The 19,661-nt window shown below is 44.1% G+C and overlaps 1 protein-coding gene and 1 long non-coding RNA gene across 4 annotated transcripts in view; one reads left to right on the plus strand and one right to left on the minus strand.

The window, feature by feature from the left end:
- Positions 1-19,661, minus strand: part of LOC135552732 (sodium/calcium exchanger 1-like) — a 114,977-nt gene that overhangs the window by 7,438 nt on the left and 87,878 nt on the right. For both annotated transcript variants that reach the window (XM_064984541.1, XM_064984542.1), the window contains 4 exons: positions 18,459-18,476; positions 9,441-9,565; positions 7,174-7,273; positions 4,941-5,213 (listed from right to left, as the gene is read on the minus strand). In XM_064984541.1, coding sequence (XP_064840613.1) covers positions 4,941-5,213; positions 7,174-7,273; positions 9,441-9,565; positions 18,459-18,476 — 516 coding nt within the window. The remainder of the gene's footprint in view (positions 1-4,940; positions 5,214-7,173; positions 7,274-9,440; positions 9,566-18,458; positions 18,477-19,661) is intronic.
- Positions 974-4,086, plus strand: LOC135551512 (uncharacterized). 2 transcript variants are annotated; one of them, XR_010457324.1, is made up of 4 exons: positions 974-1,866; positions 2,002-2,182; positions 2,391-2,672; positions 2,903-4,086. It is a non-coding gene; the product is annotated as an uncharacterized LOC135551512 (long non-coding RNA). The 2 variants fall into 2 exon arrangements; XR_010457323.1 differs by having other exon boundaries at positions 2,002-2,672.

Below are 19,661 nucleotides of genomic sequence, written 5' to 3' on the forward strand. Positions count from 1 at the left end.
ACAGAGAGAAGAAAGACAAGTGAAGAAGTGAGAGAAGTACCTGTCATCACGGCTTTCAGCATCTTAGTCATACTGTTGTCATAAGTCAACCACAGACAACACTTGTTTTCATAAACATATTTTGTTGTGGTCACACAAGGACTACACTAACTGGCCCAGCTGCAAGGCAGGAAGTTCTGCAATTTCCCAAACCGTAATGCTATTACTGGCAACCTTATACCTAACCCCTCATAAAATGAGGGCTGGTTATGGTATTTAAATGACATTAAGATATACACTGAACAAAAACACAACATATAAAGTGTTGGTCAGATGTTTCATGAGCTGAAATAAAAGATCCCTGAAATTTTCCATACACACAAAATCTTATTTCTCTCAAATTTTGTGCACACATTAGTTTACATCCTGTTAATGAGCATGTCTCATTTGCCAAGATAATCCACCCACCTAACAGTTGTGTCATATCAAGAAGCTGATTAAACAAGCATGATCACTACACAGGTGCACCGTGTGCTGGGGACAATAAAAGGCCACTTTAAAATGTGCAGTTTTGTCACACAAAACAATGTCACAGATGTTTAATGTTTTGAGGGAGCGTGCGCAATTGGTATGCTGACTGCAGGAATGTCCACCACAGCTATTGCCAGAGAATTTAATGTTGATTTCTCTACCATAAACCCTCTCCAACATCGTTTTAGAGAATTTGACCGTGTGTCCAACCGGCCTCACAACCGCAGACCCAGTGCTCTACAGTGCAGTATTTGACTTGCATTTGCCCCTAAAAATAGATATGTGCGAACCTAAAAAACTATTTACGAGCACAGTGTGCGATTAAAGATTACAACCCATGGTAATCTATGTTTCCCCCGCTGCTAATTGTTTTAAAATTTCAGGTCCCACATTCTACAAACGGCATGCACCAACCACAGTAGTTTTCTGTGATGACGCAGTCCAGTCAGAGAGAGAGAGAAAGGTGAACAACACTGGAAAATAGTATCGGTCTAGGCTATAAATTAACGTGCAGACATCGCTAAAATGAAGCCCATTCAATTTTAATTTAAGCAAAAAAGAGACTAGGAGAAAGAGGAATCCGGCAATGGGGATTCGCAAGGTTCAACTAATGAAGCCTCTTCACAAGGTTGACCTGAGGCGGCTAACGTTAGGGATGCTGAAAACAACATTAGCGACGCTACGGTGACCCCTGCGGTCACCTCAACGTTCACTGTAGCCGGTGGAGGGAGAACATATAGATTCAATGCGAATTGGCTCAAAATGTTCCCATGGCTTGAGTTCGAAAACAACGTCATGTTCTGCAAATAATGTAGAGGGCAGAAACAGGCGGGATCGTCTTTCGTGTCAGGAAACCCGCATCTGAAAAGAGATAGCGTAGCAAAACATTACATCTCGCGGCGGCATAATCCAGTGCAGAGATCTGTACGTGTTGAGAGAAACCTTCAGGCACGGTGTCAGCAGCCTTGAGGAGGCAAGTGCTGCTGTCAGAGGAGGATAAGAGGAGGCAGCTGAAAATAAAGATAAACATCGCATCCTCCATTGCGAAAGAAGAACATTTCGTCAAATTTGAGCCGCTTATCAGACTCCACCACAAAAACGGAGTTGACATTAATCCCACATACGACAATGATGTAAAATGTGCGGAGATGATCGGTCAAATTGCTGACATAATGAAAGAGCGCCTGGCAGCGAATCTGAAAGCCGCGAAGCATCTTGCCTTTCTAATAGACGGAGACACTGATATATATCCAACACCGAATGTGAGATTATCTACGTACGCTTGTTGGAGGATGGGAAGGAAGCCAGTCAATCTCCTGGTCGGACAACAGACACTTGAGCACTCTCATGCCATTGGTAAATTGTTTCTCTTTATAGACTTTATTCTTGTGTAAAGTTGAATCATTATTCATAATGGAGAAATACTTTTGTCAGAAATATACAATGTCAGAAATACTTTTGTATAATTGTTTTTTTGTGTTGTCATTCGAGGTGTTCTGGATGCCACCAAGGCCACATTTGGTGCTGTTTGCCCAGAGGAGGATGGAGGGTCATAGATGAAGAAGTGCATCTCCTTTGGGGCAGATCGTGCCTCCATGAACATGGGCCACTGTGGGGGAGTGATTGCCCACCTGCAGAGAGAGGCAGGGGTGGCATATAATCCAAATCCACTGTATGCCACATAAATTTGTAACTAATAAATTCGCTATGATTTAGTTTTATTTGCTAGCATCGATTGTTAAACAATACCGTGTGTGTGTGTGTCTGTGTGCTAAGTGCTAGAATGGTAAATACCACAGAATTATTGTTTTCTGATGGCACGAGACAGGGGGGGAAGGAGACGGTGAATTGTTTGGAAGATTCTGTTCCGACTTTCACAGACTCGAGCTGGCAATACTGACCATTCAGAAGAAAGAGCCAAAGAAGACGTATGGAAGACGCATCACTTCAGCTGAAAATCCAAACGAGAACTCTATGTTCTTGGGCAAGAGGTCGTCGGTGTGGATATTTGCCCCCATGTCCACAGAGCCCTTAAAGTGTTCCTACAGCATATGGACAAGACAAGGACCTTGCCACTGACGAAGGCCAGTACTCCGTTGTTCTGCAGCACATGGAGCACCTGGCCGTAGCATCAACAACAGAAGTTCCAGGGAAGGGCAAAGGTCAGTTTTACACAGGAAATGTAATTCCACACTAGTTTTAAAAAATAGGTTCAAGACTCAAATTAACTTTCAGAATCAAGTAATTGGCAGGTGACAGTGTATTTATTCACTAAACAGATAAAGCGGGAAATGGAGAAGTCGTTACATTTTTTTTAATGGGAGACAGACAAATGGCCAGACATTTCATTGTGTGTGTGTGTGTGTGTGTGTGTGTGTTATTTCTGTTAAAGGGAATAACACTGAAGGGGAATCTGAAAGGCTTCACGGACCTCACCAATCCCCAGCTGAGGCAGCACATGGAGGTGGCCATCAACATCGGCATGGATGATCTCAAAGCCAGGTTTGGTAGTTTGCTGAAGGATGAGGGTGTCCAGACCCCAGTGGAGTCTTTCAGAGTGCTAAACCCTGACACCTGGCCAGAAGACCAGGCCAGCCTTCTCACCTTTGGCGATGATGGTGTGGCAGACCTGATGAGGCATTTCAAGAAGCCTCTAGAGAGGTAAGAATTAATTTTTTTATTTGTATTTTACACCCCTTTTTTCTCCCCAATTTCGTGGTATCCAATTGGTAGTAGTTACAGTCTTGTCTCATCGCTGCAACTCCCGTATGGACTCGGGAAAGGAGCCATGTGTCCTCCGAAACACAACCAAACAAAGCCGCACTGCTTCTTCACACAGCGCGCATCCAACCCGGATGCAACATTGCTGTAATCCAGGATGAGTGGCAGGAGCTGAAAATCCTGGTCAGTCACAATTTTAAGGACAAGTCCTACAGTGGCCTGTTGACAAATGACCCCTACAGGCACAATTACAAGGTAGACTAACAGTCCTGAGTGGTTATGTCTGGTATCCTATGGTTGGTTTTGATAAGTTAATGGTAAGAGTTTAAATGAAATTGAAAGATATAATCTTTTCGCTAGAACATACTGGAGTTGGTGCAGCTTATGCTGGTTCTGCCCATTTCACCCACCCAGTGTGAGCGAGGCTTCTCTGCGCAGAACCGGATTAAGAATTCGACAAGAAGCTGCCTTGGGTTCTCCACCGCCAAAGACCTGATGAGGATCAGCCTGGAGGGGTCTCCTGTCGAGGAGTTCCATCCCACTCCTGCCGTGGACCGCTGGCTGACCTCTAAGCGTGCCAGGCGGCTGACCTCTTAGCGTGCCAGACGGCTGACCTCTAAGCGTGCCAGACGGCTGACCTCTAAGCGTGCCAGACGGCTGACCTCTAAGCGTGCCAGACGGCTGACCTCTAAGCGTGCCAGACGGCTGACCTCTAAGCGTGCCAGACGGCTGACCTCTAAGCGTGCCAGACGGCTGACCTCTAAGCGTGCCAGACGGCTGACCTCTAAGCGTGCCAGACGGCTGACCTCTAAGCGTGCCAGACGGCTGACCTCTAAGCGTGCCAGACGGCTGACCTCTAAGCGTGCCAGACGGCTGACCTCTAAGCGTGCCAGACGGCTGACCTCTAAGCGTGCCAGACGGCTGACCTCTTAGCGTGCCAGACGGCTGACCTCTTAGCGTGCCAGACGGCTGACCTCTTAGCGTGCCAGACGGCTGACCTCTAAGCGTGCCAGACGGCTGACCTCTTAGCGTGCCAGACGGCTGACCTCTTAGCGTGCCAGACGGCTGACCTCTTAGCGTGCCAGACGGCCAACATACAAAAGCAGCTGGACAACTGATATCCTTTGCGTCGAGTAGGTATGGGTCAATGTGTGATTTTGGTGGTATGTGCTGTTCCACAGATGTGTGTCCCTTAGTACACACTCACACACACAGTATAAATATATATGTGATCAATTGTTTGTTAATAAACTCTGTTACATTTTTCACTGCTCCTAAATTTCTTTGTGTGCTCCTACACTTTTTCATTTAGGAGCGCATGTACTCCTTGGGAAAGAAGATAGCGTAGAGCCCTGGGCAGACCACGTGTATGGTGTCGTGTGGGCGAGTGGTTTTCTGATGTCAACGTTGTGAACAGAGTGCCCCATGGTGGTGGGGTTATGGTATGGGCAGGCATAAGCCAAGGACAATCAACACAATTGCATTTTATCGATGGCAATTTGAATGCACAAAAATACAGTGAGGCTCATGTTTTTTTTAAAGGTATCTGTGACCAACAGATGCATATCTGTATTCCCAGTCATGTGAAATCTATAGGTAAGGGCCTAATAAGTGTATTTCAACTTGACTGATTTCCTTATATGAACTCAGTAAAATCAAAGAAATTGTTGCATGTTTCTATTTTTGTTCAATTTAGCATCATCTCTCACCAGGAATAGAAGTACCCAGAGCCACAAACACCACGGCAGTGACAGTGTCCCTGAGACCCACAGTGCAGCCGAAGTGGGAGGCTAGGTCCCCGATGACAGCAGTCAGGATGCCGATAACCGAGATGGACACAAAGAAGCAGGCCCAGCCATTCCAGTACTCGGTGGGCGGAACGAAGGCGAACAGAACCTTCCAGAACACCGTCAGGAAGTGCATGACGTAGTCGTAGCAGGATGGCAGACGCTCCTCACGCCCCTCTTCATCATCGTCATCACCTGGGAGGGGGACACAGTAAAACATAAGAGCCACATATACAAACACAGTCATGCATGGTCGGTGCCATTTAAGATGAGGGAGGACAATACATTTTTTATGAGCATGGCCTTATTATCTATTACATAATACTGGATGACTCTCATTCATATTCCATTCACCCAGCTCAATGTAACATCGATAGGTTTGGCTACTACATGATACTTGAATTTTCCCTATACCCATCATGAGGTTGCTACAACCGAGCCTATGAATGAACGTTTACAGCGTAGGTGTACAGGTCGTGAGAAAAATCTAAGGGACAGACAGTGACACATTCGGTACCACCTTGCACACTCTTGCCTACATCTAGCTGATCTAGGGTGTACTCATTAGTCCAACAGTTGCAAACGACAGTTTATATTGGACAAACTCAGGTGTGTTTATCCCCGTTTCATTCTGTTTGCTTATGTTTTTTTTTACAGAATCGGAGGAATGAATACACCCATGATCACACTCAAACACAGTTCACTTTCATAGTAGCCACATACAAACAGTATGATCACTTTGCTCGTTGTATATTCCTTCTCACATCTACACACACCTTTTCGAGTCACTTGTGGACTTCAGTGCACAACACATCAGCTGTCTGTGACCAGGAGAAAAAACCTGCTACAATCATGCAGTACAGTGTACAGTCAGCAAGCAGTTTAGCAGTTACACCAGCGAGCCCCGGTGGCAATAAATTAATACAACCAAAAGCTTACCTGGACTTGGAAGAGTTTCAGTGTTGGATAGCCATAGCCAGCTAGCTAACATAGCTTCCCTCTTTGTTTGAGTAGGCAAAACTAGCTTTATGCATTTGCAAGTGAAGTAATTAAAAGTGAGAAAAATAAATAAAACGAAATAGCTAGTTCTTTCTCTTGCTTATTCTTTATTTTTGAAGAAATTAATTTGTTTAAAACGGTTGAACTATGGTCTTTCTCTCTGAGTCAACTACTCACCACATTTTATGCAGTGCTAGCTGTAGCTTCTGCTTTCAGTACAAGATTCATTCTCTGATCCTTTGATTGGGTGGACAACATGTCAGTACATGCTGCAAGAGCTCTGATAGGTTGGAGGACGTCCTCCGGAAGTTGTCATTATTACTGTGTAACTAGGTGTCCTCCGGCTACACCATGGTGCTACCATACAGAGTGCTGTTGAGGTTACTGTAGACCTTCACTGCAAAACAGTGTATTTTAATCAATTATTTGTTGACATGTGAGTATATTTATAGCAAAGTTTAACCTATAAAAGGATAACTTTTTTAATGTTTCACAATTTGTATTTTTATGAAATTCACTGAGGATGATCCTCCCATTCCTCCTCTGAGGAGCATTCACTGGCGCACACACACCACGTTCCGTGTATTACTTTGTGTATTGTTGGATTATGGTGAGACATGTTTGTCTGTAATGAATATAACTGTCCACCGGAGAGAGCTTTTACACGAGACACAGGTAGGCATCTCTCCCATTACCTCAACACCGTGGAAGACAGCTTTGCTTTCTAGTCATTACATTATATAAGAGATTACAAACATAAATATCACAGAAACCTTGTCATTTGAAGTCTGAGGGTTTGCAATTATCACTTTTCAAACAAGTTATTTCCTGTTATAATGAGCTTCCAAAATGAAGGGGCTGTGTCCTCACTTGTTACCCCTTGACATGTCACACTTAAAGAGCAAGCTAACACTCACTTTCTAAATGGAAAGCGTGGAACGCTTTTTGTATGAAAAATAAAGGACTCCAAATATTTGATGTAATTACGGCTCTGTACAAAAAGCCCTCAGACCGCTACTCAAAGCATGAGCGGGTAATTACATTCATAAAGCAGCCAGTCAGTGTGTGTGTATGATACAATGTCAACCGTGAGACTCACCTTATTCATCTTTCTCTCACTCAATAGAAATCACACACACACACACCAAAAGCTGACCTGCGCTGACAGTCACAGCTTCCACGAACTGCTCCCTCCAGGAGTGAGTGCCAATCACAAGGGCCAAGTTGGTCTTCTTAATGAGCTTGTCAACGGTGCTCTGCCAATCACAAACAAAGAGCACATAGTCAACATCCTGTTATAGAGAAGGCGACAAACTTAGGTGCGTGACCGGAACTCTAATGAAGAAGTTAGAGACAGTGGCATCGTTACCATGAGAAGTGCAGTATTATCTGGTATTTTATTAGGATCCCCATTAGCTGTTGCGACAGCAGCTGCTACTCTTTCTGCAGTCCATTTCTGAAGTAATATGAATTCACAATAGCACTATTTTAGTTTCACCGCAACCCCACACACGTGCTGTGGCACATCTGGTTTATAAAGACACTCCCCCCAAGCACAGCAAACCACATGCTGAGTCCTGGGATCCACTCAGACACTAAAGGAAAGCATCATATCCAGCACTCAAGTACGACTGCACTAAACTAACTTCCTCCTACTCAAACAAACCAATAAAACCTTCCTATTAAAACACCCGAGCCAAACCCAACTGGATAGGAGGTTTCATTGGCTAGAAAGGTCTCACCACTGTGGGTAAACTTCTGCAAGACTGGGGACTATAGGCAATGGACTTCAGCTTTTAGGTAACTGGGACATACTGTTCTTTTCAATAATGAGTATGGTTACATGCACACAATAATATGATTATTACGGATAGTCAGATTAATATAATTGTTTGTTTAAAACATTTACATGCTTTGCAAGAGGAATTATTGTCTGAATAATCCTGTTTCAGGCTACTTGATGTGGTAAATAAATGCAGAAAATTGGCAGTAAAAATAAGCTCTGTACCACAGAAGCCAGGTTATTTTTGATTCTGAGTTTGGACATATAAAGTTTGTAGGGGAAAACTAATTCCAAGATGCATACTTTCAGTTTTTAAGATCTCACTTCACTCGTGCAAAAGAGGGAGGCTCACACTACAGGTGCTGGCATGTGCGTAGATTAAATACACTGGCGGAACAATGATTAAGTTTACATGTCCTAATCATTCGAAAGATTGCTCAGTGTTTTAATCGGTGTATGTTTACTTCAAATTGACCTTATGCCGATTAAGATAAGCAGAGCAAAGCGTTTACATGACTATTTCCATTGTCGGCCTACTGCCATAATCAGTGTTTAACATTGAATTATTAGTGCGCATGTAAACTATTGGATGCTGGTGGGAGGAGCTATAAGAGGAAGGGCTCATTGTAATGGCTGGAATGAAAAATTGGAAAGGAGTCAAACATGAGGTTTACATCTATTTGACACGTTCTATTTAATCTGTTCCAGCCAATACAATGAGCCTGTCCTCCTATAGCTCCTCCCACCAGCCTCTACTGATGTGAACTTTGTCTCTGTCTGCCACCGTATAGTAGCTGCCTGGGCATACAGTATGGATGCTCAGCGCTAGTAGTGTTTCCTTCTTGTTTTCTAAATGTGGAAACTACATCACCTGTGTAAACATTTCTCACTGGTCTTTTTTGTGTTGTTTTTTTGCATGCACTGTCCACCCATCCATAGAGCAAACAATGCTATTAAACTATGTGACATTGATCTAGGATTTCGTAAAGTCAAGTGCCAGTCGTTGAAATTACTTGAGAGTTCAATTACCTGTTGTGCTTGTTTTGTGCTACTACAAATCATGAGTGACAAGCGCAATCTTATTATAAATAATAAATGAATCTTAATCAAGTCAAGAAGAGGCACATGGACTGATTGGATTAAATCCCTGGCCATGGTGATATAGGACTTCAATGAGCTAGCTGTCATCCGTCACAACCGTTGGTTCCCTTAAATACCAACCTTCTGAGCACAGTGGAGGATCGTTCCACCTCAGAAAGTCAATGTTACCTATATTAGCATGTTCATGCTTCATGCCCAAATCATCTTAAGGTATCTAAAAATTGATTCTGTAACTCAATTATGTTATTTGGATACAAATTGTGAAAATGCTAATATAGGTACCATTGACTTGCATAGAATGTTTTAAAGTGGAACAACACTCCACTCTGCTCAGTGTCTGTCCTCAGAAGGGTTGGAGTTAAACCACTTTGTGGCTCTGGGGCTGTATGTGATTTTGGATAGATAACAATGTGATCTTAGTAGATAACAATGAATAAGATGATATGGACATGATGGAACTGATCCTAGATCATTGATACATATACTGAGCTCTGATGTGGCCAATAGAGTGAAGCAGGGGAGAAGAGGGGTAAACATACCTTGAACTCATAAGACTCCTCAATGACCACCTCCAGCCGGCTGTGCTCCCCCAAGATGGGCTTTCCCATCTCTGCAATGCGCCTCGCCTCCTCCTCCTCTGCACTCATCTGGCCATCAGGATCCTCTAAGAGATGGAAGGAAAGAGGAGGGATGAGATGCATAGATCAGTGAAGGAGAGAGGAGAGTAGAGAGTGGAGAGAGGGGGGTGAGGGAAGAGCTAGAGACAAAGTGTAACTCAAACATGCCAACATGCCTCACAAATAGATAAGGCCAGAGTCCTATCAATAATTGAGTTTGAGTCAGCGTTATTTCTTCATACAGTATATCACTCATGTGTATTAGCCCATGTTTGTGGAGATGTGTGTGAGTGGGGGAGGGAGACAGTCAGAGAGAAGGAGAGATAAGAGGTTGGCAGTGAATGTGTGGGTGTGATGGGGAAGCAAGAGGGGAAAAGAGAAGAGCTAAGGACAAACTAATGGGGTAGATTCATGAGAAGAGGAAAGTAGGACTGGGAGACATAGCAGCAAAAAGATAGCCAGACATTGTGTTAGAGAAAGATACAGACAGAAGGTGAGTGTAAATTAGGGTAGGTTTATGCTGACTTGAGGTGGGCAGAGACCAATGTCCCAAATGATTGATTTTGTGGCTGTCAATCATATATGCTTGAGGTGGGCAGAGACCAATGTTCCAATAGTGGTATTTAGTGGCTGTTAATAAAATATTGAGCTGGGCCATAAATAAGCCCGATCTAAAATAACACCTTAAACACACTATAAACAGCTGGGCTAAACCCATTTTCCCTCCTTCCATTCAGCATAATATTCCCTGTCTACATATAGCGTATAATTACTCATCCTCTCATTGGAGGGACGACAAAGACAGTGAGCCGCAAAGACGCACGGAAAGCTTTTCTTGTGTGTCGTCGTCGCCACGTGGTGAGTGGGCAGATATTATTCCTCTTTAAGTTCCTCTCCTCTGCCTTCAAAGCAAAAGCTGTAATTATGAGAGGAGTAGAGAGCTGCCAGGCACCACATGGCAACTGTCCCACTGTATTCCCCAAACGCTCCAGCTCCTTCACCGTGATGCTCTTACAGGGCTACACCAGGGATCCTAATAAATACTAATACACTCTAATGATGATGAAGTATACTGCTGGTCTGCGGTTACTGTGGGTACATTACTGCATCATCAGCTCAGGGCCCATATTCACAAAGTATCTCAGAGTAGGAATGCTGATCTGGGATCAGATCTCCCCCCCCCATCTCTGTCCATCTCTTATGATCTAGAAGGAAAAAACGATTCTAGATCAACACTCCTACTCCGAGACGCTTTATGAATATGGGCCCTGATTGGGTAGGGCTCTTCAACACCTCTAAGATCTGCATTCAAATAGTGTGGCATGGGACACTGTTGGCTTACAGAAGGACAGTACTCTAATATTTATCCAAGAGAGGCCAGTTGTGCAAGAAACACCTTATTAATATTTATCCAAGAGAGGTCAGTTGTGCGAGATATACCTATTTAATATTTATCCAGGGATGGATACAAATCGATGTAAGAGTGATGCATTTTATGGAGTGAGCAGGTCCTTATCTTGGATTTATGCTGTAAATAGACTTCCATCAACAAATGATGTCACAATATCCAAGGCCACACTAAGGGCTAATCCCTAAGTGGCTAACTGCCCCAGAGGTGTGATCTAAATAAGGGTCCTCAACTCTTAAGGTTCCCTGGAGAACTTTTGCCCGATAATGAACCTTTGAGTTAGGTGTGGGGTTCTTGACGTGGCATCTACGGTTCTCCAGAATTCTAAAAGGTGACCTTTCATAGCACACAGCAAATTGGCCAGTGTTAACGAGTGTTGATTAAAGAGTTAAATTAACAAAACCCCAGTGTTGGTGTTGGTTCTGACCTTCCGGTGCCGACAGAGATGGCCGCCTCGCTTCGCGTTCCTAGGAAACTATGCAGTTACATTGGTACCAGGTCATCTTAGGTTTCATTACATATAGTCGAGAAGAACTACTGAATAGAAGAGCAGCGTCAACTCACCATCAGTACGACCAAGAACATGACTTTCGCGAAGCGGATCCTGTGTTCTGCCTTTCACCCAGGACAACAGAATGGATCCCAGCCGGCGACCCAAAAAAACGACTTCATAAAAAGGGGGAAACGAAGCGGTCTTCTGGTCAGACTCCGGTGACGGGCACATCGTGCACCACTCCCTAGCATTCTTCTCGCCAATGTCCAGTGTCTTGACAACAAGGTTGATGAAATCCGAGCAAGGGTAGCATTCCAGAGGGACATCAGAGACTGTAACGTTCTTTGCTTCACGGAAACATGGCTCACTGGAGAGACGCTATCGGAGTCGGTGCAGCCAGCTGGTTTCTCCACGCATCGCACCGACAGAAACAAACATCTTTCTGGTAAGAAGAGGGGTGGGGGCGTATGCTTCATGGTTAACGAGATGTGGTGTGGCCACAACAACATACAGGAACTCAAGTCCTTCTGTTCACCTGATTTAGAATTCCTCACAATCAAATGTCGACTGCATTATCTACCAAGGGAATTCTCTTCGATTATAATCACAGCCGTATATATTCCCCCCCAAGCAGACACATCGATGGCTCTGAACAAACTTTATTTGACTCTTTGCAAACTGGAATCCATATATCCTGAGGCTGCATTCATTGTAGCTGGGGATTTTAACAAGGCTAATCTGAAAACAAGACTCCCTAAATTGTATCAGCATATCGATTGCGCACCCAGGGCTGGAAAAACCTTGGATCATTGCTATTCTAACTTCCGTGACGCATATAAGGCACTGCCCCGCTCTCCTTTCGGAAAAGCTGACCATGACTCCATTTTGTTGATGCCTGCCTACAGACAGAAACTAAAACAAGAAGCTCCCGCGCTGAGGTCTGTTCAACGCTGGTCCGACCAATCTGATTCCACACTCCAAGACTGCTTCCATCACGTGGACTGGGATATTTTTCATATTGCATCAAACAACAACATTGACGAATACGCTGATTCGGTGAGCGTATTATTAGAACGTGCATTGAAGATGTCATTCCCATAGCAATGATTAAAACATTCCCAAACCAGAAACCGTGGATTGATGGCAGCATTCGCATGAAACTGAAAGCGCAAACCACTGCTTTTAACCTCTTTTTTATTTTTTTTATTTTTTTTATTTTACCTTTATTTTACTAGGCAAGTCAGTTAAGAAAAAAATCTTATTTTCAATGACGGCCTAGGAACAGTGGGTTAACTGCCTGTTCAGGGGCAGAACGACAGATTTGTACCTTGTCAGCTCGGGGATTCGAACTTGCAACCTTTCGGTTACTAGTCCAACGCTCTAACCACTAGACTACCCTGCCGCCCCTTGGAACTCTAGGGGCAGTATTTCATTTTTGGATAAAAAAACGTACCCGCTTTAAACAAGATATTTTGTCACGAAAAGATGCTCGACTATGCATATAATTGACAGCTTTGGAAAGAAAACACGCTGATGTTTCCAAAACTGCAAAGATATTATCTGTGAGTGCCACAGAGCTGATGCTACAGGTGAAACCAAGATGAAACTTCAAACAGGAAATGAGCAACATTTTTGAAGCGCTCTTTTCCAATGTCTCCTTATATGGCTGTGAATCCGCCCTGAACGAGCCTACAATTTCTGCCGTTTCCCCAAGGTGTGGAAGCTTGCTTTCCTCTCTGAATCCCATGGAAAAATACTGGCAGCTGACTTTTGCGCACCAATTTCGGCGCAGGACACCGGGCGGACACCTGGTAAATGTGGTCTCTTATGGTCAATCTTCCAATGATCTGCCTACAAATACGTCACAATGCTGCAGACACCTTGGGGAAACGACAGAAAGGGCAGACTTACTCCTCTCGCATTCACAGCCATATAAGGAGACAATGGAAAACAGAGCCTCAAAAATCTTGCTCATTTCCTGGATGCCGTCTCATCTTGGTTTTGCCTGAAGCTCACGTTCTAGGGCACGCACAGAAAATATCTTGGTAGTTCTGGACACGTCAGAGTGTTTTCTTTCGAAAGCTACCAATTATATGCATAGTCGAGCATCTTTTTGTGACAAAATATCTTGTTTAAAAAGGGAACGTTTTTCATCCAAAAATGAAATAGCGCCCCCAGAGCATCAAGAGGTTAATGTTGCGTTATGCTAATGAGCTTGAGGCTATAAATAGGATCCCGGATACGGGATTGCTCGTTGCATGAAGTTAATCAGGGCAAGGTGACCGGAAACATGACCAAATACAAACAGTGTAGCTATTCCCCCCGCAAGGCAATCAAACAAGCTAAGCGTCAGTATAGAGACAAAGTAGAATCTCAATTCAACAGCTCAGACACAAGAGGTATGTGGCAGGGTCTACAGTCAATCACGGATTACAAAAAGAAAACATACCCCAAGCGACTTACAGCTGTAATCGCAGCAAAAGGTGGCGCTACAAAGTATTAACTTAAGGGGGCTGAATAATTTTGCACGCCCAACTTTTCAGTTTTTGATTTGTTAAAAAAGTTTGAAATATCCAATACATGTCATTCCACTTCATGATTGTGTCCCACTTGTTGTTGATTCTTCACAAAAAAATACAGTTTTATATCTTTATGTTTGAAGCCTGAAATGTGGCAAAAGGTCGCAAAGTTCAAGGGGGTCGAATACTTTCGCAAGGCACTGTATGTGACAAATAAAATTTGATTTGGTGTTGGCGCCGGAGGAGATGGCCACCGTTTTACGGTCTCCTAACCAATTGTGCTATTATGTGGGTTTTTTTGCGATATTTGTAAATTATTTTGTACATAATGTTTCTGCAACCGTATCTTATGGAAGAAAAGAGCTTCTGGATATCAGGACAGCGATCACTCACCTCGAATTAGACAAATATTTCTTCAACAACAACAACAACAACAAGCAGGACTCTCCAAACACCCCACAGGGCAGACGTCCCAATTATTCGCAAAAGGAAGCGACGCAGAAGATGAAGAGCCGGATGCCTCATCTGGACCCACAGAAGACAACTAGGAAAGCTGCCGTTACCGTCAATATTACTCGCCAATGTGCAATCATTGGACAATAGACTGGACGAGGTACGATCACGAATATCCTACCAACGGGACATCAAAAACTGTAATATCCTGTTTCACGGAATTGTGGCTGAATGACGACATGGATATTCAGCTAGCGAGATACACGCTGCACCGGCAGGATAGAACTGCACGAGGGGGGGGGGCAGTCTGTGCATATTTGTAAACAACAGCTGGTGCACGAAATCTAAGGAAGTCTCCAGATTTTGCTCGCCTGAAGTAGAGTATATTGTGATAAACTGCAGGCCACACTACTTGCCTAGAGTTCTCAGCTATACTTTTCATGGCTGTTTATTTACCACCACAGACAGATGCTGGCACTAAGACCGCACTCAGTCAGCTGTATAAGGAAATAAGCAAACAGGAAACCACTCACCCAGAGGCGGCGCTCCTAGTGGCCGGAGACTTTAATGCAGGGAAACTTAAATCAGTTCTACCAAATCTCTATCAACATGTTAAATGTGCAACCATAGGGAAATAAATTCTAGATCACCTGTACTCCACACACAGAGACACGTACAAAGCTCTCCCTCGCCCTCCATTTGGTAAATCCGACCACAACTCTATCTTCCTGATTCCTGCTTACAAGCAAAAATTAAAGCAGGAAGCACCAGTGACTCAGTCCATAAAAAAATGGTCTGATGAAGCAGATGCTAAACTACAGGACTGTGTTCCTATCACAGACTGGAACATGTTCCAGGATTCTTCCGATGGCATTGAGGAATACAACATATCAGTCACTGGCTTTATCAATAAGTGCATTGAGGACGTCGTCCCCACAGTGACGGTACGTACATACCTCAACCAGAAGCCATGGTTTACAGGCAACATTCTCACTGAGCTAAAGGGTAGAGCTGCCGCTTTCAAGGTGCGGGACTCTAACCCGGAAGCTTACAAGAAATCCTGCTATGCCCTGCGACGAACCATCAAACAGGCAAAGCGTCAATACAGAGCTAAGATTGAATCATACTACAATGGCTCCAACGCTCGTCGGATGTGGCAAGGCTTGGAAACTATTACAGACTACAAAGGGAAGCACAGCCGCGAGCTGCCCAGTGACACGAGCCTACCAGACGAGCTAAATATCTTCTATGCTCGCTTCGAGGCAAGCAACACTGAGGCATGCATGAGAGCATCAGCTGTTCCAGACGAATGTGTTATCATGCTCTCCGTAGCCGACGTGACTAAGACCTTTAAACAGGTCAACATACACAAGGCTGCAGGGCCAGATGGATTACCAGGACATGTGCCCCGGGCATGTGCTGACCAACTGGCAGGTGTCTTCACTGACATTTTCAACATGTCCCTGATTGAGTCTGTAATACCAACATGCTTCAAGCAGATCACCATAGTCCCTGTGCCCAAGAACACAAAGGCAACCTGCCTAAATGACTACAGACCCGTAGCACTCACGTCCGTAGCCATGAAGTGCTTTGAAATGGCTCACATCAACATCATTATCCCAGAAACCCTAGACCCACTCCAATTTGCATACCGCCCCAACAGATCCACAGAGGATGCAATCTCGATTGCACTCCACACTGCCCTTTCCCACCTGGACAAAAGGAACACCTATGTGAGAATACTGTTCATTGACTACAGCTCAGAGTTCAACACCATAGTACCCTCAAAGCTCATCACCAAGCTAAGGATCCTGGGACTAAACACCTCCCACTGTAACTGAATCGTGCACTTCCTGACAGGCCGCCCCCAGGTGGTGAGTGTAGGTAGCAACACATCTGTTACGCTGATCCTGGGGTGCGTGCTCAGTCCCCTCCTGTACTCCCTGTTCACCCACGACTGCATGGTCAGGCACGACTCCAACACCATCATTAAGTTTGCAGACGGGTGGTGCCAGAATAACAACCTGTCCCTCAACGTAACTAAGACTAAGGAGATGATTGTGGACTACAGGAAAAGGAGCACCGAGCACGTCTCCATTCTCATCGACGGGGCTGTAGTGGAGCAGGTTGAGAGCTTCAAATTCCTTGGTGTTCACACCAACAAACTAGATTGGTCCAAACAAACCAAGACAGTCGTGAAGAGGACACGACAAAGCCTATTCCCCCTCAGGAAACTAAAAAGATTTGGCATGGGTCCTGAGATCCTCAAAAGGTTCTACAACTGCAACATCGAGAGCATCCTGACCGGTTGCATCACTGCCTGGTACGGCAATTGCTCGGCCTCCGACGCAAGTCACTTCAGAGGGTAGTGCGTACGGCCCAGTACATCACTGGGGCAAAGCTGCCTGCCATCCAGGACCTCTACACCAGGCGGTGTCAGGGGAAGGCCCTAAAAATTGTCAAAGACCACCAGCCACCCCAGTCATAGACTGTTCTCTCTACTACCGCATGGCAAGCGGTACCGGACGCCAAGTCTAGGACAAAAAGGCTTCTCAACAGTTTTTACCCCCAAGCCATAAGACTCCTGAACAGGTAATCAAATGGTTACCGGGACTATTTGCATTGTGTTCCCCCCCCCCCAAACCCCTCTTTTTACGCTTCTGCTACACTCTGTTCATCAAATATGCATAGTCACTTTAACGATACCTACATGTACATACTACCTCAATAAGCCTGACTAACAGGAGTCTGTATACAGCCTTGCTACTCTTTTTTTCAAATGTCTTTTTACTGTTGTTTTATTTCTTTACTTACCTACACACACACACACACACACACACACACACACACACACACACACACACACACTCACCTTTTTTCCGCACCATTGGTTAGAGCCTGTAATTAAGCATTTCACTGTAAGGTCTACACCCGTTGTATTTGGCGCAAGTGACAAATACACTTTAATTTGATTAATAACCAGAGTTGAACCAAAACCACATCCTTTACTATCATACAGCAGTCCATATTTCCCATGCTTTATTGCAGGTAGATTTTTAGAATAGTTTGTTTGAATATCTATGTTTTTGCATGTACATTTATTGATTATTTTAAAGGTAGACTCACCGATATGACGTAGATGCAGAAAGTAAACAGCATAGTGGGTCAATTTCCGCAACAACTTAAAAGCATTGAAGCACAAGGCTCAACTTGTCCTCTGTTTTGGTCTTGTGGCTCCCACGCTGTAAGAGCGTAAAGTGAACCTGGTGCACACTCGCAGATACCGTGTGTGGCAGAGAGTGAACTCTTGAATCTCGTTCATCTAAATATCTGCTGTGCTGCTTGTGGCAACGTCCTTTAGCTCAGTCTACCTTTAAACTTATGCTACTCAAATATAAATAACATACATTTTTCTAAACTATTCCAATCTGTTACTTGGACTTATTGCACCCGATACTGAAATGGTTGTTTCAGTTTTTGATGTCTAAGATAGTCTCATATCTTAGTCTTCACAACCCTGACAGTCATTATGAATGAAGGTTGTGGGCGAATAAAATTTGAAACGTTGGACATCCCCACTCTGGCTGGATTCCAATTGGAATTACACATCACTTTGCAAGCCAGCATAATGTGATTTGCAGGGAGGATTAGGGTAAAACTAGGCCCTCAGAAGAAGGCTTTATGAAATATTATATGACAACGTATTCACTTAGGATCTTAATTCAACAACCATGTATCCATCACTAGCAAACACAGTCATGTGTGTTACTGGTAACACCAACATTCACTCAAAAGGCACTCTGGGAAATATGGAAATAATATGCAGGGCTATTCAATTCCAGTCCTGGAGGGCCGAAACATGTCTGGATTTTGATTTTTGTATGGTTCTTCAGAGACCCTTAAATTGATATTGTTATATAGTGTACCAACTCATGTGAAATGTTTGTTGTTTTTATGGTTGATTCGGAACCAAAACCAATTCCCCCACATGGGCCTTTAGGGATAATAAAATGTTCTGTGGGCTGTTTCTAGGCTGGTTGTGGGAGGCAAGTTGCTGATGGTCTTACCTTGGTTAAGCAGAAGGGCTGGAAGAAAGAAGGAAAAACAGAACAGTCAGTACAGCAGTCCAAACAGAAGAACAGAACAGTCAGTACAGCAGTCCAAACAGAAGAACAGAGCAGTCAGCACAGTAGTCCAAACAGAAGAACAGAACAGTCAGCACAGTAGTCCAAACAGAAGAACAGAGCAGTCAGCACAGTAGTCCAAACAGAAGAACAGAACAGTCAGTACAGCAGTCCAAACAGAAGAACAGAGCAATCAGTACAGCAGTCCAAACAGAAGAACAGAGCAGTCAGTACAGCAGTCCAAACAGAAGAACAGAGCAATCAGTACAGCAGTCCAAACAGAAGAACAGAGCAATCAGTACAGCAGTCCAAACAGAAGAACAGAACAGTCAGCACAGTAGTCCAAACAGAAGAACAGAGCAATCAGTACAGCAGTCCAAACAGAAGAACAGAGCAATCAGTACAGCAGTCCAAACAGAAGAACAGAACAGTCAGCACAGTAGTCCAAACAGAAGAACAGAGCAATCAGTACAGCAGTCCAAACAGAAGAACAGAGCAATCAGTACAGCAGTCCAAACAGAAGAACAGAACAGTCAGCACAGTAGTCCAAACAGAAGAACAGAACAGTCAGCACAGTAGTCCAAACAGAAGAACAGAACAGTCAGCACAGTAGTCCAAGGTCAAAGTGCAGTATGACATGATATCACACCATTACACTTCCCTGACCTTGTGAGATTTCACCAACGAAGAGCTCTGATGCCATTGTGGACTCTCCTCTAAGAGCCTCGGTTCAGTATAAACATGTTTTTTTTTGTTTTCAACATTCTCTCTATTTCTCCCTCTCTCTGTTTGTACCCTGATTCTCCACTCTTCTCCTAAAGTGTACACTTGCAAAGATTATGGCATTGATTTAAGAATGGTGGAAACTCCCTCCAGCCAATGCTTACGCCAATCCTATGCTTTTAAATCCACGATGGGGAGTGTGCAAGTGTATGCTCTCTCTCGCTCTCACACACACACACACACATGAACGAAACACACACAAACGAAACACACACACAGACACTAGGGCTGTTTCCTCTTTATTTTCTTCACCTCACACACGATTGGACATCACGCTTTGGTTGGCTCTGCGACTCTGAAAGGTTTCTACTTCTATCTTCATTTCACCAGCAGAATTGAAAATCCATTCTTTACCAAACAAAG

The sequence above is a fragment of the Oncorhynchus masou genome, chromosome 13 (assembly GCF_036934945.1).
Source record: "Oncorhynchus masou masou isolate Uvic2021 chromosome 13, UVic_Omas_1.1, whole genome shotgun sequence".
Classification (NCBI taxonomy): Eukaryota; Metazoa; Chordata; class Actinopteri; order Salmoniformes; family Salmonidae; genus Oncorhynchus; species Oncorhynchus masou.